The sequence below is a fragment of the Melanostigma gelatinosum genome (assembly GCF_949748355.1).
Source record: "Melanostigma gelatinosum genome assembly, chromosome: 2".
NCBI classification, from domain to species: Eukaryota; Metazoa; Chordata; class Actinopteri; order Perciformes; family Zoarcidae; genus Melanostigma; species Melanostigma gelatinosum.
The window spans coordinates 22,948,747-22,973,112 of record NC_136635.1 but is presented as its reverse complement, the minus strand read 5'-3'; the positions used below and the strand labels follow the sequence as shown (position 1 = coordinate 22,973,112).

The following is a 24,366-nucleotide window of genomic DNA, read 5'->3' as shown; positions in this document are numbered from 1 at the left end:
AAAAGATACATATATATAAATGTATATTTTAATGTATTTTTATTGTATAGTGTATACTTAGAAAAATAAAACAGTCCACCATATTATATAGCCTACATTATATATGGTGGGCTGTTTTCCACTTGCATGAGGGAATATGAGATTCATTCACAGCATGATCAGATTAATAAGGGATCGGCTGCTTTAACATAACACCACTAAATGATGAGATAATGTTGGGCAGCAGGACCACACGGCCGGATGTCAGGGATGAGATCATTGTGAGACTTGTACACTCGAGGAGCGGTTGATTTGACAAAGAAAAAGCTGCAGTGCACTTGTGCATCCTTTTTGTTTTATCAGCTTTCTTTGTGAGCGTGTGTAAGTTGCATATGCGTATGTGCATGTCTCAAGCGTAATGCTACCTAAGAGAGGGAGTTATGCTGCGCTCAGGTTTCCCCTAGGCCGGGTGTAACAGTGCACAGTAGAGGGTCACCACCATGAGGAAGTTCAGAACCACACGGTACCTGGTGGCTTCTAATCCGTCCTATTCCCCTGACTCAGAATCTGTGTCCGTCATGTGATCAGGAATAGGGAACAAGTCTGGTGAATTGATCACCATCTCAGCTGAAGTTCAAACTCTGCCATCCCTGCAGTTGCCATGTTCGTCTGGGTGACCAGAGTCTCCACGAGGATCTTTCTCAGAATGGGTGCAACAAACTAACACAGATTACAATGAAAACTATCAGTGCAGTTATTTCAATTTTATCCAAACTGGCTCCCTACTGACCCAGCATTTGTTCTAGCCAATCCATGATCATCCATCCCTACCAGCATTGTCTTTTGGAGTTTAGACATGGCCGTAGTGAATGTTCCGTCGGGTGCAGTACGTGTTATTAGGCATAAGCAATGTTCCCCAAACTTTCAGCTAGCATCCAATCTCATGCTTGTCTATTTTGCCATGCTAGTGGCCCATTTGTGTAACTAATGAGCCACTGCTGTTATAATAGATATAATTGATCCAATCAACATTTTTGTTTCGCATCATCCAATGAAATATGGATTTGAGGCCTGCTTTTACATTTCTAGCTTTAAACTCTTCAGGAATTCATGTGGGTTGCATCGTAGCATCTAAATATACTCATTATTGGTGCCTTATTTATATTAAATGAATGAAAATGATCAGATGCATTTGTTTCTATTATTTTAGTCTGATTCAGTTATTTGAAGTAAATGGTCCCAAATACACTTTCTAAAAATTGCAATCCTATTCTATTCTGAGATTGAGACACTAAAGGATAATGTGGGTACCGTACATGTACCTTAAATAGTGTTTTTTGAAGGACTGTAGGATGTTGCATTCGTTACATTGAAAGCAGTATCTTCTCATCCCGCTGAAGGCCAGTGTGTGATCGCACAATTTACATTTTCAATCCACATTAAAAACAGGCAATTTTAGCAACTTTTCCAATGAACAAATACGAGCGATTATTTGAAGGGAGACTTTTATGTAGGCAGTGCGCAAGAACACACAGACACGGATATTGTACAACTCTTTATTTTACTTCACTCAATTTTGCTGCTATTCTCACGAAAACAGATCCTGGTTTACAATTCCAGAGACTGGAAGAAGTAACATACGAAAACATCTCCGTTTGCAATAGTCCAGTAATACCTTTTTTTGTCTGAAATTTAATCTCGCTGGTTATTGCGAAAAAGAAAAAAAAAGGCAGTGTGAAGTGATGATTTCTACGGCTTATCATGCAGTGATCGGCCCGCCTGTGCAATATCCAGCTTCACCCGGACCGCTTCGTTTTAAAACAGCCGCAGCTACCGAGAAACATCCGGCCTCGCCGTGCTGTCAAAACCTGTCGACTTTTAAGTTAAAGGGAGAGCTGTAAAAAAGAAAAAGTCACTCTGAAGGCACTCCCTAAAGTACTAACAAATCAGAGCAAAAACCATCACACTGGCACCACATCCAGGCCATGTCCCTTTGTTCACAACTGTGTAGAAAAACAAAAACACTCCAGAGAACAATTCCATTGACAACAATGCAACAGGAGGAGCTACAAACAAGCCACAGGGCAGAATTTTTGAACATACGTTTTGAGACATCATTTAATCACATACAAGATTTCCCATTTTCAGTAAACACTGCAAGCACAGTTTTGCAGTGGAAAAAAACAAACAAATAATGCAGATGATAACTGTAAGACAATTAAAAGGGATGCCGATTAGGGTTGGGTGATACGTTTGAAATTCTCCAACTGGCCACCGTCAGCCCAACAACGGGAACTATATCCACTCAGGTGCATGCGATGCCGTCTCTCTCCCTCTCTCCTCGGAGGCAGGCCATTCAATTATCAAAACAAAATGACAATTCCGTCCAATCGCCCAACCCTAATGGCCATAACTAAATAAATGAACATGCCTTAACAGGTGGCTCAGTAGGTTTTGGACACAGGAAGGCAGATTTAACAGCTACGTCATAGGCTGGCAATTATTTTATCTCGACCAAATGCTTGCATATTCTTTTTGGCAAAATAGCAAGGCATTTCTTCTTCCTTTTGGAGTATCCAAATTGGACTTGTTCAACGTCATTATGACTGCAGGTTTAAACTGGATACACTGAAGGCTTTCCTTTCCTAAGAACTTCTAAAGGCATTAATAGTAACGGACACAAATCATGGGAATGCTCTTTGTTTAGTCAACTATGTAAAAAACAAACAAAAAAACAACAGACCCGGTCAACAAAACACAAAAACGTTCTTCTAAAGCTAATGCTGTAAACCCCAAATAGCAATCAGATGTCCGGCTCCTATTGGTCGCCTGCAACAGGCTGCCACCATTGACAGGCCTGCAGTTCTAGCCACAAACAGAAAGCAGAAACAGAATTCATCAGAAGCGGCAAGATGTCTAAGTATGATCTACGCAACTCTAAATACTGAAAGACCTTCTCTAAAAACTAAAAGTGAGTTTGTCTGGTGAGCCACAATTTGCTGGGGGAGGGGGGGCAGTAAGTAGAAGAAGATGATTGAGAATGAATGATGTCCAGAAAAAAGGAAAAAAGGGGAAATAAACCATTTCCTACATTCTGGGTAAAAATACTGAACACGTGGCAACCAGACTAAGTCTGAGCAGAGGAATATATGGTGCAACCGGCAATGTACTGAATTTTGGTGGCGCCACACACGGTGAGATTAAAAACGAAACGATCACATGACCTGCGAGCCTCTCACAGTATCGGTGGGCATTTCTGCGTTCTTCAATATCAAACATCTTCAGTAAGAAATGAACTGGATCGATGCAAAAATACAGAACGCTCCCACCTAAAGTATTTACACATGTTCTCGTCCACCTGGTGGCTGTTTTTTTTTTTTTTTAATCGAACAACATGTCTGGGCCAAAACAAAACAACAAATAAAAAAAGCCTAATTCTCAAAAGTGGAGAAAAGGGAGCTGCACTCTCACCCCCCACCCCTGATGTAAAGCAGTCAGCCCGCTGCTGGTGACTGAGAAGATGTCGTCATTCTGTCTGTCAAATGTCGAGACCAAAGAATTTCTTCAACAGGACTCATTTCACGATGAGGGCTTGGATTGTTGGAGGAGCCGTCGCTGCAGCACTATGCAGCCACCTTGTTGTCCTTCTGGAAAGAAACAGCAGCCGCACATTTACTTTACTGTCAAAATGCATGATATATTTAAATATAGTAAAGGCTTTGTAACGTAATAATCAGAGAATAATGTAAGAAAACGGAGTGCATAGTTCAGTGCATTTTCATGAGAAAATGACAATTCATTGATAAACTGGTTATCAATATAATGACATGTAAACTATGTTACGAACGTTTGATATCATCACATCCTCTCTGCAGCGCATACAGGTGATACAAATGATGTAAGCTTGCTCTGGACAAAAATGACCGCAGGAATTGTATCAAATAATGAAATTTGTCAAACCGTTCGTAATTGGACGAAGTACAATTATAATTCCTCCCAAAATCTGACCAGAAGAGATATGAATAAATATCGAGTAGCTGCATGTCAAGCAACCGTCATGTTTGCAAGACACAAAGATAAATAGGCTGAAAACTGGAAAGATCTTTAAGTAACATTGTGACTATTTCAAAGTTAACTCGCCTACTTTACATTAAAGTGGCTTATGTAAAAAATAAATAAAAAAAACCCCCTCAAAATACCTCTCATGATCTGAGGCACAAACATGAAATGCATGAGAAGTGAACGGAGCCACCTAGTGGCCAAAGTGAGACGGTTCGGTAGACTGAACTGATGTGGTTTTGCTGCTTGAGTCAACATTAAACATATCTGGAATATAAACTGAAGTTCCTCATTTGTTCAGGTCACTGGATTTCTTGTAGTTCTGAATTTTGACAAGCATTAAAAGAGGCTTTGTCAATTTGAAACTGATTCATGAAAATGTCCTCCAGACAAAGTCTAGTGGCTTTAAATTAAGGAGCCTACTTCTATCACGTAAAACCAGGAGGGTCCCTATGTTTCTGCTTAGTTTATAATGTCAGAATTTCTCAAAATAACTCAAGGTATTATATTACGCACAAAACTCTTATGCCGTTACGCACCCATGGTTTTCTTACATTATGTTTCTAATTATTACATTCATGAGTTGCTACACCTATTTAATGATACTTTAATGATCTCCGAGGTCATGAAGCTGTTGGATTTACCCTATATTCAAAATCAGAGAAATCCCGGCCTCCTCTGCCACCTCTGAATCCACCTCTGAAACCGGGCGGAGGACCCCGGGGCGGGGCGAAGGAGCCTCTGCTCAGCGGCCGCCCTCTGCCTCCGCGGGGCCCCATGAAGCCCCGGCCGCGGAAACCTCCTCTTCCTCGATTGTGCCTCAGGGGGATGCCAAATGTCTCAGAGTTCATCCGTCTCTCTTCTGCCCAGGTTGTCCTTCGCTCCCTGACAACACAAAAGGGTTTTTAAGTGTACTGAAGTAGTAGTACATACATGTAGTACGAGTACATTGTTTAGTTTCATAATTTCGTGTTTTATCCGTGTAACAAATAGAGCCTTAATAGAAAAAATAATAATAAAAACATCGCCATCAAGTTGCCCTGATAAAGTGAAAACCAGAAAAGTTTGTTTTATAGTTGCGTGTTAATGATAACCCATTCACCTGAGGAGCCTCCCTCAACACAGACTAAAATAAATCAGTGACTTACCGTGAAAATCCTCTGTCACCCCCTTTACTGGAAGAGATAAAACAAAAAAAAAAGGTTTTTAGTGTATTAACAGAGTTTCATTCCCATGTTTAAATAAATACATCAAGGCTTATGTGTATTTCATAAACATTAAATACTGATTTTGGAGAAGACATACGAATATGCTTTTGTTAGAAAAAGTTCACAAGCTTCAAAGTTAAAAACTCTTTTCTTAGTTTGTCTGAATAGTCCTAAAGTCACCCTTTGTCCTAGAATTGAATCACAATTTCACAACAGTGGACATATTGAGGTACCTTAAATCATCAGCAGACAGGTTATCAAAGAAGGACTTGGTCTTGTCATAGTAGGTGCTGTTGGCAGCCTCCTCCTCGTTGGCCCCCTCGTTGGCTGGATGTTCGGACTCTGCAGGTTCTTCTCCATTCACTGCCTTTTCAGTCTTGTCATCTGTGGTTGGAAGACATTTAGACTGAGTGACCCAGTAACAACAAAGTGGGCGGGGAAAAGACCAGAAAACGATGCTGGGATTTCTATTGCAGTGGCTGTTACAATGAAGGTACCATCTTCAGTACATTTCTATCTCAGCACGGTATCACAAGCAATTTACTTCTACTACAGATTTGCTTTTGGGAGCAAGAACTGTTTTTCATGGGTTTTCACGAGCACAAAAGGTGATAGGATAAAATATATTCAAACCATTTTGGGCTCTAAAAATACCAATACAAGTCATATACGGCTTTTTTGAAGTGATGATTCCCTCCCACGCTTTGGAGGATACGCGCCATCTCAACAAGTACATCTGTGTTACACCATAAAGCCAATGGAATTGATAAAAAATAAATGCAATGTCTGATTTTGAACTTGTAGCTGGCGTCAATGTCTTATGTGAAAATGTCAACCTGGGCTGAAGAGACATTTTTTCCCCTTTGAGTTTTATCAAGTTTGCCCCATCGGTCTCGGTGTGTGTGTGTGTGTGTGTGTGTGTGTGTGTGTGTGTGTGCGTGAGAGAGTTGAAGCCGTGCCTTTCAGTTTCAGCTTGTTCTGGAGCTCTTTGTCGATCTCGTCTTTGTTGAACTGTGCGTTGGCCGTCTCAAAGTCAAAGTCTTCTTCGAACGTCATGGCGCCGTCCCGGCGCAGGTTGACTTTACCTCGGCTGCGGTTTCCTCGTCCGCGGCCACGGCGATTGGGCTGAGCACCAGCTGACAAATGACCTAAATATAAAAAAATGAAATACGGAAACAGTCAAACAAGCGACACCTGGGCCTGCTGTGCTGTCAAAAGTATTGGGACAGTGTTACACTAGCTTTATACTCCAGCACAATATAATGAAAAAGGAGCCATGTCTGAGATTTAAAGGTGCTGCATACGAGACTGTGAGCATTTCTATTGGCCCTCAACGAGGCGACAGCTGAGCAGACAGCTCGCAGCGCCAACATAAAACATTCACCACGTGAACCATCAAGACACCTTTTCAGGGGAAAAAAAAATGACTACCTCACTGACTTCCACAAATACAGCTGATGAAAACAAATATTTTGGTGGCTGTCAGAGTCTTATCGGGTATTAAGTTATGGCGCAAAACTACTTACCGGCATGACGCTTGTTGGGATCTCGGTTTTCAAGAGTGCCGTGTTCATGATCTGGCCGAGACACCAACTGGACCTCAGGAGCTGAACAGAAAAAGACACCATCTTAAACTCAAGGTGAAGCGGTACGGCTCTGACAAAGCGGCCAACTTGATTAAAATATACAGATGACGGCAACTTCAGACATTTGCAAAGATTCAGCAAACTTTTATCAGCGTGGACTTTAACCACGCAAAGTCCTGGAGGAGTCTTTACCCTTTCTCTGCTCCAGGAGGTCGGGGGGCCTCTGGCTAGCGGAAGGGATGCCGGGGGGCCTGGGAGCCACCGCCCCCGACTGACTCCTCTGTCCCACAGGGGCAGGTGGTGCCGGGGCAGCTGTTGGTGGGGCCTTCACCGCCTGCTCCAGGTTGGGACATTTGGTGATAGAGTCCAGCTGGGGACTGATGCACCCTGCAGAAAATACCAAAGTGAGATCCAAACGATACGATTGTCTTTAAACGCAGCGCACTTCATCTTGCAGCGGCTGACGGGGGCAGTGACAGTTTGGGGATACACCCCATTAATGTAACTCCGACCAGGAAGGTTCCTCCATAATATTGGCACTCGACGACACAGACATCTAATTTTCAATAACTCCAATGGTAACTCAATGCATTTCCAAAGCAATTTATATATTTAGTTATAAACCCAAGCCATAAATGTCTCCCCCCCTTTGAGCACTTTAAGATGCCCTGGACTCAGTGTATTAGAAACGTGATGCCTAATACTCTCCGCTAAATCCAGTTCAACGCATAATGGGGTTCAGGTGCACAGCAGGAAGCTCAAAAGACGACATGCAGCTGTGCTCGGTTAGAATTTGCAGGAAACAGCTGTTGCCAGAGAAACAAGATGCTTTGCTTACAAGGCTCGTTTGAAAAGCGGTCAATCGTTTGAGTCGTCATCAGAAAGGGTTTAGACAAAAACAAAAAAAACTCAAAGTGCTCTGAACACAGAGATGGAGCTGGGCAATATAGGCTCAATTTAATCACATTATTTTTAAGAAGATATTTGTGCACCAATTGATTCATGCAAGCATTAACATCTTATACTTCATGTTAAATACACTGTTGTTTGTGATGAGCTACGTCTTGCTATAACCATAATTGATCCTATCATCATGTGGGAACGGGAACCATTCTCACAGCTCTGCTTCGTGGTGCATCCTGTGCGTCCATACAGTGACCGGACACGCATCCGGAACGAGAACTACTCCTTACCTCCGGCTCCGGCAGAACCGAACTGCTGAGCTGCAAGGGGCGTGACTCCAAACTGGCTGTATGGCGGGATGGGGGCCTTGCTGAGAGCAGCATAGGACCCCGCCGACTGGAATGACGATCCCGCTGAAGCATTGCTGGATCCAAGTGACGACTAGAGAAACACATTACACCATCAACTGACAACGCAGACTGTCAGGAAACAGCACCGTCACATAAATTCACATCAGGTACACAATGAATAACAGTGTTTCATGTTAATTACCCAGATTTCATTTCTAATTTTAACTATTTTACATACATTATAGTTTATTAGTGGGTTGCTATTTTGTATTAAATCTGCAGTAGCCTTACTAGTAAATAATATCGGAAAATACATGTAGAGAATTTAAAAATTACAATATTTCCCTCTGAGAAGATGTGGAGTTGAAGTAAAAAGTTACATAAAACTAAAATACTCAAGTCAAGTACCTAAAAATGTACAATCCTAACTTACTGGTGTACTTAGTTACATTACACCACTGCTAGAGCCCAGAATTGTTAACCTGAGCACAAAGGTTTTCATAGATCTAGCCTGTTCATTTTGCTCTCAAGAGTGCACAAGATTGATGGATTTAACTCGGAAAGACACATTTTTCTTCTGGGGGAGCAGACTCCGGACCCACTAAAATGGGATGACCTAATCCGTCATCATCCATAAGAAATGAATATGCAACTGTAGTTCTGAAACACACAACTGCTTTAAAGACTTGTGACCGTCACTATCGCAGTGGCACATCCTGCACAAGCCTACTATACACACTTTCTACTTTCATCCATTTCATTAAAAAAAAAAAGATAGTGCATTCAGCGAGCCTCAATGACAAGACAGTTTATGATTATTGACACCATGAAAACGGATAAGACAAAAGTATCGGGTGCAAATGGAGAGGAATTTCATTTCACACATTTTGACGCATGGAGCCAACGTCTCTGTATAAATCAAGTGTTGAAGTCCTCGGTGTACTTTTAATCAAATGCACTTCAATTTATTTAATATTTAAATTTCTACGTATTTTTGTTTCATCGTAACCTGAAGAGCACAGGTGTAATCACTAACACTCATCAATGACGGCTGAATTATATTTAGGCGAGCCTGTTTCACAGTCCTGGCCCGCTGGTTGACCAAGAGATTTTAATGGGATGTAGCAGTAATTAATGGTATTAGATACACCTGTGCCTTTTCCTGCTGTGCCGAGTCAAAATGTGCCGTGTAAAAGGGTTTATTGTTGTTTGTCCTCAGTGTGGCATCTTTGTTACTTGACAATCCTTCTAATAAAAGAAACTACTGACAAGAAGTCAGCTTAAAAAATTTCCTTAAAAGGTTTCTGGAGACTTGTAAAAACAATATACAGACTGCCATTTTAAAGTATATATAAATGAACCTACTTGGACTATAGCAGGGTCCTGTGGCAGGGAGCTAGTGGCTTTGGGTGGCTCACACACTGTAAGGTCCTTTATATCGCTGCCTCTGAAGATGATGTACTCAAACACCTCCTCCCGAGGTGGAACAGGCCTGTCAGTGGGCCGGTCCTCAGTGCCGAAAGAGCGAACTGTTGGGAAAATTCACAGGGTTATTCAAATTAATTAAAACAATTTTATCTTTTTTTATTTTACTGAGGTTTAGTAGATTTCTCACACTGGGCATTAAGTCCACATGTAATGCAATGCAATAACTAAGTTACTTTTTGAATAATATAATCTTACTTTTCTTAGCAAATACAGGGAATCTGTCATGTTTGAATGGCGAAGCACGTCGTGGTGGATTAACATGTGCCGTTGTAACGTCATGCAAGTTCACTTGACACACGCTCAGATTCAAGACTTAAAATATAACTAAGCTACCGTTATCAACCAGTGATTAACGCTTTAGTAAGAGAGTATGATAGCAACAAGGCTAACTTTCTATTACACGGTATGCCACTCGGTACTCAATAACGGACACATATTTAACGGTAACCCCAAACACAAAGTAAACAAAGGAGCGTTAACTGCAGCGCCACTTAGCTGTTAGTTGGCTACAAAGCTAACGTTAGCTAACGTAGCGAACTGCGCTGAAATCAGTGACAGGTTTCCATCGTTCGACACGTGTGTAAGCTCTGATAGAGACAGGTTGAGTGCTGTAGTCCAGCCCGTGGTTACGTGACTTACCTTTAGCAAGAGCTACGGTCGAGTTTTCAGTGTCAATGGTGTACAAAATTCCTTCATAGCGAATCTCGGCCTTGGAGATTAGGCTAATTTTGCTGCCGATGTACGGCGTCCCTCCTCCGCTCATGTTGGCCCTCTGCTGTCAATGACGCACGAATTTACACGGAATTAATAACTGTCAAACGAGAAGTCAGGCGTGTTACTTTCAGAGCCGTAGTTCTGAGACTACATTACACAGATTGATAAGTAACGCCGTGAGTAAGCTTCGCTCGTTTCAGGACTGACTTCTACCACAACATGGCCGTTTACGTTTTCCTTCGCCCGCCGCTAAGGATGTTGGGAGAAGGGCTGCGTCTCATTCCTCTAAAGATACCTCCTCTTCCTTCCACTGCTACCCTTTCCTCGTCAATGTTAAAGAGTTATTTGACGACAAACAAGGGGAACTCAGTAATACCAAGACCGAACGTGCAGTTTTGGTCACGTTTACGATAATTTTTTGAACGAAGAAAGTTAGTGAATTAATCCTAGGGTGCTTAACAAAGGTTTGAGATTCAGCCATTCTATAATATCGCGATATTATACGGGACGGCCTCTGGTCACCCTGCCCCCATTATTGCCCGATAACACAATTTTAGATGCGTAAAATACATATACCGCATAATTTGTTTTTGACACACCATATTTCATAAACTCTGAAACTAGCGAGAGGCGCAGAGAGTATGCCACAGGTGCAAAGTGCCCTAGCTTGGGATCGTTATGTAACACTATTGCAACACCTCTTCAAAGTAGTTCAATTAGACTCGAAGAAAAATCATGAAAAATACAACTAGGATGCCCCCCTCAGCTAATGACGTCAGATGCATTCCCACAATGCCTAGTAACACGCAGGCGCACTGTAAAAGAAAAAAAAAATAAGACAGCTATCTGTGATCAGAGATGGCGGGCACCTCCGACCCCCTGGAAGATATGCTGTTTTCAGAGGTGGACGAAAAAGCTGTGAGCGACCTAGTGGGCTCACTGGAGTCACAGCTTGCTGGCCAAAGCAACCTAGCAGGCAAAACAGACGAGAACGGAGGCGCTGGCTCGGTGGCCCACGCTAACCATCACTTAGGAAAAACGCTACCAGCTCCAGTGGGCACAACAACTCTAGAACAACAACAACAAGGACGGCGTAATGAACCCGAGATGCTCCCCAAGATCAACTCAAAAGACGCTAGCCCGTATACAACTGTCACGTCTCCTTCTCCGGACTCTAAACCTTCCTTTGGCGAGCCGTCGGCCGCTTCGGCTGCCTGCGCGAACGCCACCAGCACCAGCGGCTCGCTATCACATGGAGCATCCATCACAACATTGACTGCGCCTGGCGTGTCAACTTTGGCGTCCGCGCCGGCCAGCATCAGCACCACATCCAGCCGGGGGTCTAAGGGCAGCCCCGGCTCGTGTGGGACGTCGGCGGAAGACGCTAACCCGCCGAGGAAACGCATAAGCGCGCCTCGGAGGAGCGCCTCGGCTCGGATAAAGAGTTTGAACGGTGCGGCGGTAACGACGAGGAGAAACAGCAACGGCACGGCGGAGGCTGAGAACGTGAGCTCCGTGGATACCGGCGCGACGCCGCCGGACTCCACTCAACCGGCGACGTCCTCTATCAACACTTCGACTTTCACCCTAACGAACGCTAACCTCCCTGCGGGTCAGTCGGCTATTGCTCTGGACCGGGGGACTCCCACCATTGCGTTGCACAGACTCCCGAGTCACATTGTAGCGAGCATCGCCCAGAACGGCAGCGGGACCAGTGTTTCGGCCTTGGTCCAGCAGGGCGCTCGCGTAGGACCCACCACCACCACCTCACCCTCGGCATCACAGGGGAACAGCACCGGGGCTTCCAAAACAGACGATTGTCAGTCAAAACTTGTAATGTCAAGCCAGTCTGGTAGTGTCAACTCCGTAATAAACACTGTCCCCACTGTCAGGCCAACGACAACCACAGCAGCAGCATCGGCGGCCACAACGTCCACAACGGCGACCCAGCCTTCGAGCTCCGCCACGGCCGCTGCTGGTGTCGTGGCGGCGAGTTCCGCGTGTGGAAGCGGTCTGACCACGTCGGTGACGACCGCTGTCAGCGTGGGCAGGCCCACCGCCGCGCAGACTCAACCCCGTCCTGGACTTCCAGCACCTCAGAGGATGGTGGCCCCCCAGCTGATCGTCAGACCACCTCAGCAGCAGACGACCATCCAGCTGCCCCCAGGGTTCACCATCCCACCGGGTAAGGTTTTCAGGATGGGGGGGGGGGGGGGGGGGGGGGGCAGCACACCTGTGTTAAAGTACCCTTACCTGAGGCTCATTGGTATGAGGTGTGAGAACACCCTGTTCTCATGTTTGTCAATGTGTTGGGGAAGCTTTCTAAGTAGTTCTGTGTGTGCTGTAAGGTGGTGCCAGTTCCTAAGATACAAACATGCTGGATTCCTATCTATTCCTATATGGGGGGGGTTGAACACTTCCCCCAGCTCGGTTGTGATATCGCAAACGAACCATGACGAATAAGAGAAAACTTGCACGAAGTTTGCATTGAAACTGTCAGATTTAATGTATATCTTGCGTCAGTGCAAACACATTTTGAAATGTTCACTAGAGCATAAAGACTGTGGCTATCTTATAGTTTTACAGTACTGCAAGATTGTTCTTAGTGTAAATACTTTTTGTTCTCTTGATACTGGGAGAATTGCAGATCTACGTTGTTCCATGATTACAAAGTGTTTCAAAGGCTTTATGTAATAATCCAATTAACATACATTGTACACATTTATGGCCACCCCAAAGAAACTACTACTAAAATACTTTTGCCAGGGAGCCAACCTCTCTGAAGCTCCTGCTCTGTCTTTTGGGGAGAATGGCGGGTAATAACTGCAATACAGTGGGAGGGTGTGTGTATGTGTGTGGCCTCTCCAGCTGTCTTTTTTTTTTTAATGCTGCTTATAGTTACTCACCTCAGGAATAATGTCTCAGTCACAAAAAAACAAGAGAATGATCCGAATTGACCTCATGTCTTCTTCTTTTTTTGGACTTTATGGAAATTCTGCAAAAGGTAAACAAGTGTGTAATAACCTTTGATCTTGACCTGACATGGGACACCTCACAAGTAACTGTAATCCTAGCCTTTTGAAAAAAAAGTGCAAAAAGTCTGCGCTACCAGTCGCGTTGTAAGCGATGAAATAAACAATAATATGCGACGGGACTGTCCTGACACATGACAATAACAGATGTCATGTTCTATATGAGGATGTCTCACATTTAGACCGTGATGGCTGCACTTGCAGCAGAAGACGCGCATCATTTTGTTTGTGGTCGGTTCAACCCACGGTCCGGCTTGGCTTGGTGCAGCGAAATGATGCTGCTATGGCGAACTGTGGTTAAATATTCCTCCTGCGCCGGTTAAGAACCGGGGTTAAACGTTCGGATGGGACTTCTTGGGCTGTCCTGTCACACAACTTTAATGGACAAACTTGTTTTATTATTTGCCTTTAGTCATATCCACATTACTGATGATTATTTATCAAAAATCTCTGTAAATATTTGATAAAAAAACACCAATGGGCAACCCTACAATATCATTGCATATATATAGATATATCGATATCTATATATCTATATTTAGATATATAAATATCAATATATATCAATATAGATGCACTTAGGTGGTTTAAATACCATTCATTGTCCGTGACGTTCTAGTGTTCCCTCAGATAAATGTTCTCCGTGGTTCTCCAGGGATGGTGTTGGTGCGCACAGAGCTGGGCCAGCTAGTGATGGTTCCTCAGCAGGCTTTGGCTCAGGCCCAGGCCCAGGCCCAGGCTCAGGCCCAGAACAACGTCACTCCACGACCTGCCACCCCCACGACAGGAGCATCCTTCAGAGTGACCACTCCTCAGGTGAGACTCCAGCCCCAGAGCCCACACGGTGCTGCTGCTGCCTGTAGACTTTCAAAGGTGTGACCGACAGCACACAGTTTTACAAATAAGAGAAATTCTGACATTTGTGGAGGAGACTTCCTAATTTTCCTAAAGGCGCAACTCCAAAATTCGCAGTTATTTTTCTGGCTCGTGAAGGTTTTTTGCCTGTACTTGTCAGTTATTGTTAGGTGCATGTTTGAATAAGAACAGCAAGAAATGTCTCTCTGTAACCATGATTTACATTTACATCTTTACTGTGATAAGCACATCAAAAGCATGCTTTTATATTCGTTTCAACACTTCATAAATACGGGCATTTTATACATTTTATACAGCGTATAGAACATTCACAAGTGAAGTCCACGCAGACGTGCAAAGAGCGTTTATTCTAGTGTAACCGGAACAATTAAAGGATCAGAAATGAATCATTCTTCATGTGGCCGATAAGGTTCATCATGAAAATACAGGTTAGCTCAGATTCAGGCAGCACGAGTGCTTTCCAGTGACAACAAGGTTGGTTCTTCTTGGGTCAGGTTTTTTTTAGATCATCAGCATAAAAGATAAAAGCGTCTTTATGCTTCTTCATAATGTGGCAATTTGAAAACGTAACTTGTTTTTAGATAAACTCGAGGATTAAATGTTCCTTTATTGGCTGTAGAGATCATCCTACTTATGTCCTGTATTGCTTGAGACGTCCTGATCACATCCTAAGGATCTGTATCTGGACATATTTTAGGATCGGTTTGAATCCTGTGTTTATTGTACTCTGCTGGGTTTTGTCTTCCTCGGCCTGCTCAATAATCAATATCACGATTGGGATCGCGGTCAAACAACGTAATCAGGACATCCTTGTATATTACATACCATATTTAAAAGAAAACTTTTTAAAAAGGCATCGTCAGAAAGATGCAAACAGGGCAGTTTTTCCTTAACTCGAAAAATTCGGAAAATAATGTAGAGTTAATGTCCAAGAGAGCAGAGAAAAGTTTGATCACACAGATAGACGGTGGACAGCTCCAGGTGCTGAAATAAGGTTGAACAGACAGATACGTAGCACATGAAAAATAACAGCATTTTATTTGGATTAAAACAAAATTGTGTTTTGATTTCAACAAATCGCATTCATCAGAGATTCAGAAACACAGATATTGAGGGTATTATTTTATTGGATAGATAGATAACTGTTTTGTTGCCATAGAAAACTGTGGCCTGTTATCGGCTGACATGGGTAAGATTCATAGGATGTGTTCTCAACCTCATGCTAACATACTATTCATACCATACCATTTAGTATGGTGCGTTCACGCTGCATAGTATGAGGAATTTGCGTACGTGGGAGAAAATGGACAGCGTGACCGCCCCAAAATGCATTGCGGCTCCTCAGACTGTCCAATGGCGGACCGCGAGTCCGACATTTAAATAATTAACTGCTGGATGAAATACTATCGAGAGACAACGAAGTGGAGTTTAGAGGCAAAGCGCCGGCTCTCACATACGGGACGTACTGCAAAAAACATATTTAACACAAAAATATGTTTTTGTATTTGCTTTAAAATTATAATGGAAATATTCATTTTAGTGGACGAGGTCATGCTGACCTTTTTTATCAAAATGAGTTGGATCGATTCCTTCGGAGGAACGCTGATCTGATTCTTACGCCTGATATCGCATCTCATTAAGCGAGCAGCTTAGCTCCCCGCCGCCTAATTGGGACGTGATTAACACACTTAGCCGGGTAATTATCAGAACGATAGACCGTTCCCGATTATTTTACGTATAGATTAAACTGCGATTAATTGGTGAATTAATGTCTCAAGGCTCCTTAATGACTTCACGGGGGTCCTCATCACACTCTAACGAGCCCACTGAATCATTCATTGGAATTAGCTTATGATCACCTGTGGATACATCACTCACGGAGAGACCTGCTTGCCTAATCCACACCTTTAACCGGCTTTAATGATGAGATCACCGGGTAGTTTGTCTCTCGCTGTTTCTCTGCAAATCAAGCAGGAAATGGCCCGGATAAATATTTCTTCGGATTAGAGCATTTTTTCTTCCTCGTTGACCTCAGAACATGCAACACTGGCACATCAGAGGGGTTGAAAGGGGCATACATGTGCGTGTTAGAGTCGGCATCCGTTATTAGAATAAAAGAAAAATCTATTTAGTCTGCAAAGCATTTAAAACTGATTTTGATTCCCTTCAAATAGGTTGCACTGTGTTGCATTTCATCCTGTTTTGCAGCATTGTTGCTCAGTTGTTTTCTCTGTTTTGAAAACGTCAGAAGAAGACGATGCCCATGGCAGTTTTTCCAAAGCCCAAGTTGACTTATTCAAACTGCTACGACCCAAAACCCAAATGCTGAGTCATGATTCGTGCAGATAGTTCGTTCTCTGTCGCAGAAGATGAACGAAAATGGAAAACAAAAACCAGCGAATCTGGCACAGCTCAATTCAATCGACTCATCGATTAATCGAGTCATCGTTGTGGTCGGGTGACGTCATTTGGAGAATATGCGCTCAACAAGCCCTCAAATCCCAACTCAATGTTTTGGAACTGAGCTTTGACTTTCGTGAAGTTTTTCCAACGTCAGCGGAGAACTGTGAGGAAATGAAATTCATAAAATCAGGTAGCGTGTCCTCTATGGTCTCTCAAATACTGTCCCGTCATCATCTAATCCGTCTGACACATAGTACAGTATACGTACAAAACAAAACTTCATCTTGTACTTTAAAGTGATAACATTGAGTTTAAAGATAACTACGGACAAGTTTGACAATTTATTAAAACTCTGGAAAATAATGCGCACGCTTTTCCAAATCGTAAGTAAGGGCATAGGGAAGTGTTTTTAAAAAAGATTGCATGGTTATAGTCATCTGGTCAGACTATCGACAGAAGAATACAGTAATAACTGCTTTAGAGAGAAGCCAAGTGCTCGATTGGACCTCACCAGTTAGTCTTACAACACACTCTTTGATCCGGCCTCTGCAGTGAAGAGTCCCCCTTAAGACTTTCTTGATTCACCTGAGATCTCCTGCTCATCACATCACGAACTGCAACGACATAAGTCGGACACTAGAGGGCAGCATTCCACTATCTTTCTTTCTTTTTTGTAAAAATTCAGCTAAACTTTTCCTCTTTGCTTCTACCTCTACTTCTGAATTAAACTGCTTCATGCTCCCCTAACACTCTCCACAGTGAGACACGTGCTACTATTATGAGCGTTCCATACAGTATTTCTGATTGCAAAAAGGAAACGGAGAATATAACAACGTGTTAATCGTCGTATCAGATCAGACACTGAATGTCCAGGAAATACAGCCCCATTCATGAGATGCAGCAGTGTGTGCTGCATTGGTGCATCTATGCAGTGTGACACTCTGCTGTGTGGAGGTTTTTACCTTCTCAGGTAGTATTGCTGCACTACAGGCCGAGCTGAAAGGGGCCGCGTAACAACCTTTCTGAAACTGACATTAATGTTTCCTAAATGATGGAAAACAAATTCCACCCTCGTACTTTTCGCAGCATAAAGTGATGCTCACACAGACGGAAGTCCGCATCAGTTACACAACAGCGCAACAATCTGCACTCGCACCTGCATCCACCCCGATGCGGAAAAAAAGCCCCCTCTGCAAATAAAGAGACTCGCAGACTGTCATCGCCTCTCACCGCCGCGCCTGTGACAAATTAGCGGGCCGAAAAGCGGTGGCAGGGAAAAAATGAAAGGGAATGGTGTTTATTCCCAGAGCTCAGCCCCTCCGTCGGCCTGTCACTCTTCCCGTGACCCCCCGAGGGGAGGAACGGAAGGCATCCCGAGCTTCCTTCCTTCCACACCTGTTAAATCATTCATCATCCAACTGCCTGATTATTTTACAAAAGCTAACAAGGCTTTTGGTTTTCTCAAGAGCGTGTTCATGTGCAAAGAGGGGGGAGAGAGGGAGAGAGAGTGAGTGAGACGTGGGGGGGGGGGGGGGGGGGGGAGGCATCGCCGGCGGCGGGATACACCCCGCGGCTTTCACCGTCACCCCCCCTCTCCCCCCCACCCGACTTCTCAGTGCAACATTATTTTGGATCGCACACAAAACTTTTATTCAGCGGTGGGGAAACTCCCTCCTCCTCCTCCTCTTATCCTACTTCTTCTCGCCTCTTTCCCTCTGTCCTTGGCACGCTGTGTCTGCGTTTTGTGTGCAAGACAAATCGTGTGTGTGTGTGTGTGTGTGTGTGTGTGTGTGTGTGTGTGTGTGTGTGTGTGTGTGTGTGTGTGTGTGTGTGTTGGCCCGCCTATGAATGGAGGGTTGTGTGCCAGAGGTCGAGGCATAGGCCCTGTTGGGTTGTCTCAGCCCACAGGCAGGATAGCAGTGTGTGTGTGCCACCGGGCATCGCAGGTGGTTTTGTGGCACATTTCAGCATCAACCTTTATCAGAACCGACAGTATTTCCATTGCAACCTACTTTGAATGGTACACATCCCATTATTGATCACACCACTGGGTCCCATATACTGCATATACTGTACTTTGTACATATATTAGTCATATATTAGTAATCATCTCCTTATTACAGGGGGTCTAAGATTCAAACATGTCTGCTATACACCTGTTTCTTTACAAGTAATGTATGTTCCATGAAACACCAAACCATCATAATCATCATATCTCATGTCTGCATTTCATAGTCAAACGCTTGCACGCGCTTTAGAGGTGACACTACAGTTGATAAGCGATTTTAACTTCTTGATATCATCACATGAGACTTCCCCAGTTGACGACAATTATATTTTGTTTAAATATGCAAATGCGGCATTATCTTATTAAATATGTGCTAATTTGCATACATTTCCAGAACAGAAACGTGAACATTGGATAAAGCCAGCTTCAAAATTATTTATTAAATCTTTTTGTTGTTTTATGTGAGTCAAAGGTTTTTACAGACGGGATTATCTCCTCATAAAAAAAACATTTTGCCATGTTTTTAGACATCAAATATTGTATACATCAGGATATGAATGATGTATGGACAAAGCCCTCTGTGAAAACCTTCAGGATACAGATAGGAATGAAACTGGACAGTTCGGTGTATACAAGTGCTGATGAAGTGGAGATTTCTGGCTCAGAGTCTGAAGTAAACATCCTTTGAAGACGTGTTTTGTAAAATTGCATACATGTAGAAGACACTACAGGCGAATAGGGTGAAAAAATGTACTAGTAGATATCACCATGAAACTTCCCCAGTTGATTACTTACATTCAGACAATTATTTATTGTATTGCAATTTTTCTGAAATGCTATCTCTAAATATGCAAATGAGGCATTATCTAACGGTAACTTTTGGTGGAAATCTACAGACCAATACCAGTAGTACGTGCTTTCCACTAGTCTGAACGGAAAGTCTAATAACTTATATGTGCTGCTTAACACTCCATGAACTTTCACTGTTATGCAGATGATACCCAATTACATCTGTCGATCACGCCAGACAAACCAACCAACCAGCTAGCTAAACTCCGCGCATGCCAGCTTACGGACATAAAAACCCCGATGTTCAACTCAAAGAAATCTGAAGTACTTTGTCCTGAACATCTCCGATATGACTGCCTTTTTTTTACCAAGGTAATGCAGAAAAGTAGTTCCTGCATGTGTTACTTCTAGACTAGAGAACTGCAATTCATTATTTTCAGGCTGCTCTAATAATTATATTTAATTGAGCAGTGCATAGAAACAGTGTTTAGCCTGTGGTGTCTCACCTTAAATACCGGCAACTTTGTCATGACCTACAGTTATCAATGAATCAACATTTCTGTATCAGGAACGCGAGTGGCAGATTTCTTCCTCTCCCTCCATCGGGTTGCGTAATAGGTAGATGTCATTGGTGTGGTTCGGTCCTGTGGACACAAATGTCCCCTCCCCGCCTGCCATGAGACTCCAGCAGTGTGACACACCGTGACAGACTGCAACCTGACCGACACATGCTTTTTCTCCGTTTCACCCTTTTCGACGCCACCAGCGTGACGCCGCCCTTCTTCGTTCCTTCCCGCCGCCGCGACCTTTCCTCGTCCGTCCGCGAGGCACGCCGCTGCTCTTCTCTTCTTCTTCTCTCTCTCTCTCTCCTCCACTCTTGCCTCTGAAACGGACGCACGCTCACCTCCGCTCCTGTTCTTTCTCTGCATCCCTTGTATTCATTCCTCCCTCCTGTTTCCTCCTTCCTCGCCCGCTTTCTTTGATATCGCTACGCTCTCTGTTTCTCTCTCTCTTCCTCTTCCCCTCTCTCTCTCTCTCTCTCTCTCTCTCTCTCTCTTCCCTGCAGACTTCCGCGACCTCTCAGACCACCAGGCAGTGCCCTTTGACCCCGGCCAAGATGGTACCGTCGCCCTCTCCCACCCAGTCCAGCCCTGCCCTCCAGACCTCTTCCTCTTCTTCTTCCTCTTCCTCCTCCTCCTGTCCTGCACTCCGCCCAGTGAGACAACCCTCCTTACTCGCCTGTTTTTTCTGTCTTAAACTCTCCCACTCTTAAACTCTCCCACTCTGAGGAACCGATTTGGTGCCTTTCTAGACCTTTTCCCTGTGTTTGTGCGATTTCTCATCATACTGTACACACACGGAGGAGGCAGCCCTTCAGTGCAGATCATAGACTGTACATAAAAAGTGAAAGTAGGCAGCATGACGTCACCCATTGGTTTGTTGGACTGCGGTTTTCGAGGCCTCGAGTTCACCATTTTGGCCATCGCCATGTTTTTTTGCAATCAGTGAGCGGAGGTGACCATATTTGGTCGTGCGGAGGAGTGACGTAGAGGCTCCGCATGGGGTAGTGGTAGCGACCTGTCAATCACAAGGTAGCCCCGCCCTAAAGCATACTCCGCTTTATGGTCTATTTGACTCTAAATGGACCAGAATGTACTAAATGAACATCATGTTGTATTGAAGAAGACTTGAAACTAGAGATTGAGACCATAAACTCATGTTCACAATGTTCACTGAGGTAATAAATCAAGAGAGAAGTAGAGTCATTTTCTCATAGACTTCGATACAATCAGACTTATTTTTGCAACCAGAGAATGCAGGTTTAAGGCTGAAGATAGCCGCTTTGTGCAGATAGAAGTGTATTTTGGCTCACACTGCGCTGCAAGGCCGCGTCCACGTATGTGATCCGTATGCGGCTTGAGCGACCAGACCTTCATGCATTTTCAGGGGAGCATTCACACCTGTGGTTAGAGCTGTCCGCTTTACGATTGCATCACATATTTTCCTCGCCAAGTGTGAAAAACAGGCCCTGAGAGATTCAAAAGAGGAGATGAGGGCTTTTGGAGTGAGAGACCGCTGATGGCGCCTTGATAGGAGGCGTCCCTTATCAGGTAGGTGACTGTGAAGAAAAGATTCGACGGCCTGCTGTCTCTCCCAGCCTCTAGCGTGCCACCGCCTCCCCTTTCTCCCCCCCCCCCCACCCCCTCCCTCACTTGTCTGTTAAGCGACGTCCGCCGAAGTCAGGACACCAGATGTGACAGGGAGCGCCGCGGCGCCTGCCTCCTGTTCTCCGTGGCCTTGCTGCGAGCGAGGCGTCACGTCCTGTTTATCTCTCTGTCTCTTCCTTGCCCCCCCCCCCCCCCTCCACAGAAGGTCCCCGCGGCGCCGGCCGTGGCAGTGGCGACTCCGCAGCAGGCCCCCGTGGTGGCGGTGGCCCCCCAAGCCCCGGCCCAGGCAGCCTCCCAGCCGACGCAGCCTCCTCAGACAGGCATCGCCGCGAACCCCATCGTGTCCCAGGTCTGTTCCCTCTCTCTTCCCCCCGCCGCCCACACTTCACCCTCCAGGGCGCAGGCAGGCGCTGTCACACGGCCGCCAGCGGCTGCCGGCTGTGTCACAAGCTTCAGCCTCTCTTCCCCCCTCCCCCCCCCCGGACCCAGCAGCCTCGCCGCCTCACCGCCTCGTGCAGCTGGCCCCCCGCACCGAGAGTCTCACACACACATGCCCACACACGTTCACACGAGCGCATGCAGACCCAAGGACACACAGACGTAACAATATTCAGATACACACACACACACAGACAGACTTACAGATGCAGGCTTGCATATTCATAATCGGCACAGAGGTGCAGATTCACAGAACACATACACATACGCTCACATCTCCATATGTATATATATATATTCAGGCCGGAGAGCCCTCTAAGGGGCCACAGTTTGTCGCCGCTGGCAGTTTGAGTAGACAGGTGCCATGTCTCATTTGGCTACAAAGATGACCGGGCAGCGTGCTGATTCTTTACTAGTCCTGGTAGTTTCATTCTGTAGCATCTCTGCTAAGTATTAATAAAAGAAGGGCAGCATAAATAAGTTCCTCTCTGCTCAGGATTTGACCCGGAGCCTTTCTTTTAACGCCAAACTCTGATCCTACATCGGCACTAATCCCAGCATCCTAGTAGCAACAGAAGATCATTTATTCAAACGTTGATTAGTACTTCAGAAGTAAGATTTGAGCAACTTGTATCCCTTGCTGCCAGCTCTACTCAGGTTCCCGTCATCGGGTGAATAATCGTTTTCTTGCCTCTGACAGGAAATGCAGGAGAATGTCAAGAAGTGCAAGAATTTCCTGGCCACGCTCATCAAGCTGGCGTCCCACAACTCTCCGTCCCCCGAGACCTCCAAGAACGTCAAGTCTCTGGTTCAGGACCTGCTGGTGAGCGTTTAAAAAAATGTACAACAGACGTCATGGAAGTATTGTGCTTGTGTAGTTAAGAGAGTTTATTTTGGTGCTTCCTTTCTGAATCCAGATTGAATCACAGTGTTTATTTAATCGTGACTTACCTCCAGTTGCACATTGATGAGCTGCGACCTGAGGTGCCAGGATTGGAGTTGGGGATGTCATCATGTCGCGTTGTGCTCTAACTTACTGTGTGGGCTGTCTTGTGAACTGGTGTTTATACTCCCCCCCCCCCCCCCCCCCTTCCTCACCTTGACAGGATGCCAAGATCGACCCGGAGGAGTTCACCAGCCGGCTGCAGACTGAGCTCAAGTCGTCTCCGCAGCCGTACCTGGTGCCCTTTCTCAAGGTGTGGTCCTCGCTTCTAAACCTTTTCTTTTTTTTTAACCTGCTCTCCATCAGCTTTTTAAATCTGCCTCCTACACTGGCGGAGGCACTTGTTCCCTGACCTCGATCCTTTACCCTCACCCTGAAACAGCCTTTTCCCTACACTTTGCTGGGGCCCAACTTTGACAGATAACTGGGCCCCTAAGCTCTAAATTCACCCCTAAAATCAAACCGTTTCCTTAACTGCTCCCTAACCTGCCCCTTAAATCACTCCCTAAACGTGGCTCCTCCAGCCGGCTCGCTCATGTTTTCTCCTAAACTCACCCCCTAAAGTAGCCCTTTCCCTGGCACCAAGGCCAGTGATGGCCAGGGCCCTGACAGTAGAATGATATACACACACACACACACACACACCCCTCTGGCCTGACTTCTGACTGTGTGTGACAGTGGCCCCCGCAGCCGTCCCTGCCAGCAGCCGGCGGTGTTTTCTCCAGCCAACCGCGATGAGCGTCACATCAAGGCCGCCCGACGTGTCTCATGTACGGCATTTCATTGTCGTAAAATCAAATTGAACTGAAAAAGGAAATGTTTACGACGTACAGTATAAAGTGAGACATCTCAGCATCTTTACCCTGTAACCATGACAACATGCACACTAAGCCAGCCAGTGACCACACCACCATTTGCTTTCTTTTCCAGCTGTGCGTGCATGTTCATTCTCTCATGCATGCGTGTGTATTCGTCCGCTCTCCGACTCTAACCCACCGACCTCTCTCTGCCCGTCAACAGAAGAGCCTCCCTGCCCTGAGGCTGTCCCTGCTGAGCAGTCAGCACATCCCGACCCCGCAGCAGGGAGTCAAACTGGCGCCCGGCGGCCCCCCTCCCGCCGTCGCGGCCGGGCCAGCTGTCTACGTGCGCCACCCCAACAGCGTCGGCATCACGACGGGTGCCGGCGCGCTGCCCGCCGGGACGCTGGGACATGCAGCTGGCGTGGTACGTACGGAGCCGACCGGGTGGACAGTGCACACGCATTGTTTGCATCTACAGTTTCGATTTGAATTGACTCGAAGGGGTTCCAGAGAGGAGCGGAACACAGGAAGTACAATGTATCGCAGTCCACAACAAGAGCAGTAATTCAAAATGTGGATGTAAAGTGTGCGAGCTAAAGAGGTCAGGTAATGCACGTGAGAC

The 24,366-nt window shown here is 45.2% G+C and overlaps 2 protein-coding genes across 2 annotated transcripts in view; one reads left to right on the top strand and one right to left on the bottom strand.

Moving 5' to 3' along the window:
- Positions 1-1,521: 1,521 nt before the first annotated feature.
- On the bottom strand, positions 1,522-10,505 carry LOC306794929 (protein LSM14 homolog A-like). Its single transcript, XM_079293190.1, has 10 exons — positions 10,213-10,505; positions 9,451-9,614; positions 8,026-8,176; positions 7,025-7,219; positions 6,773-6,853; positions 6,206-6,394; positions 5,480-5,630; positions 5,187-5,213; positions 4,683-4,923; positions 1,522-3,626 (listed from the first exon to the last, which is right to left on the bottom strand). Exons 1-10 carry the CDS (start codon positions 10,334-10,336, stop codon positions 3,603-3,605), a joined length of 1,347 nt encoding a protein of 448 aa, XP_079149316.1. The 5' UTR covers positions 10,337-10,505; the 3' UTR covers positions 1,522-3,602.
- A 640-nt stretch (positions 10,506-11,145) lies between these two features.
- LOC306786746 (transcription initiation factor TFIID subunit 4) overlaps positions 11,146-24,366 on the top strand; it is a gene marked incomplete at its 5' end in the record, with an annotated part of 76,388 nt that continues 63,167 nt past the window's right edge. The window contains 7 exons of the mRNA XM_079281592.1: positions 11,146-12,472; positions 13,975-14,135; positions 20,462-20,611; positions 21,766-21,912; positions 22,702-22,824; positions 23,108-23,197; positions 23,965-24,168. Of these exons, the coding sequence (XP_079137718.1) occupies positions 11,146-12,472; positions 13,975-14,135; positions 20,462-20,611; positions 21,766-21,912; positions 22,702-22,824; positions 23,108-23,197; positions 23,965-24,168 (2,202 nt within the window). The remainder of the gene's footprint in view (positions 12,473-13,974; positions 14,136-20,461; positions 20,612-21,765; positions 21,913-22,701; positions 22,825-23,107; positions 23,198-23,964; positions 24,169-24,366) is intronic.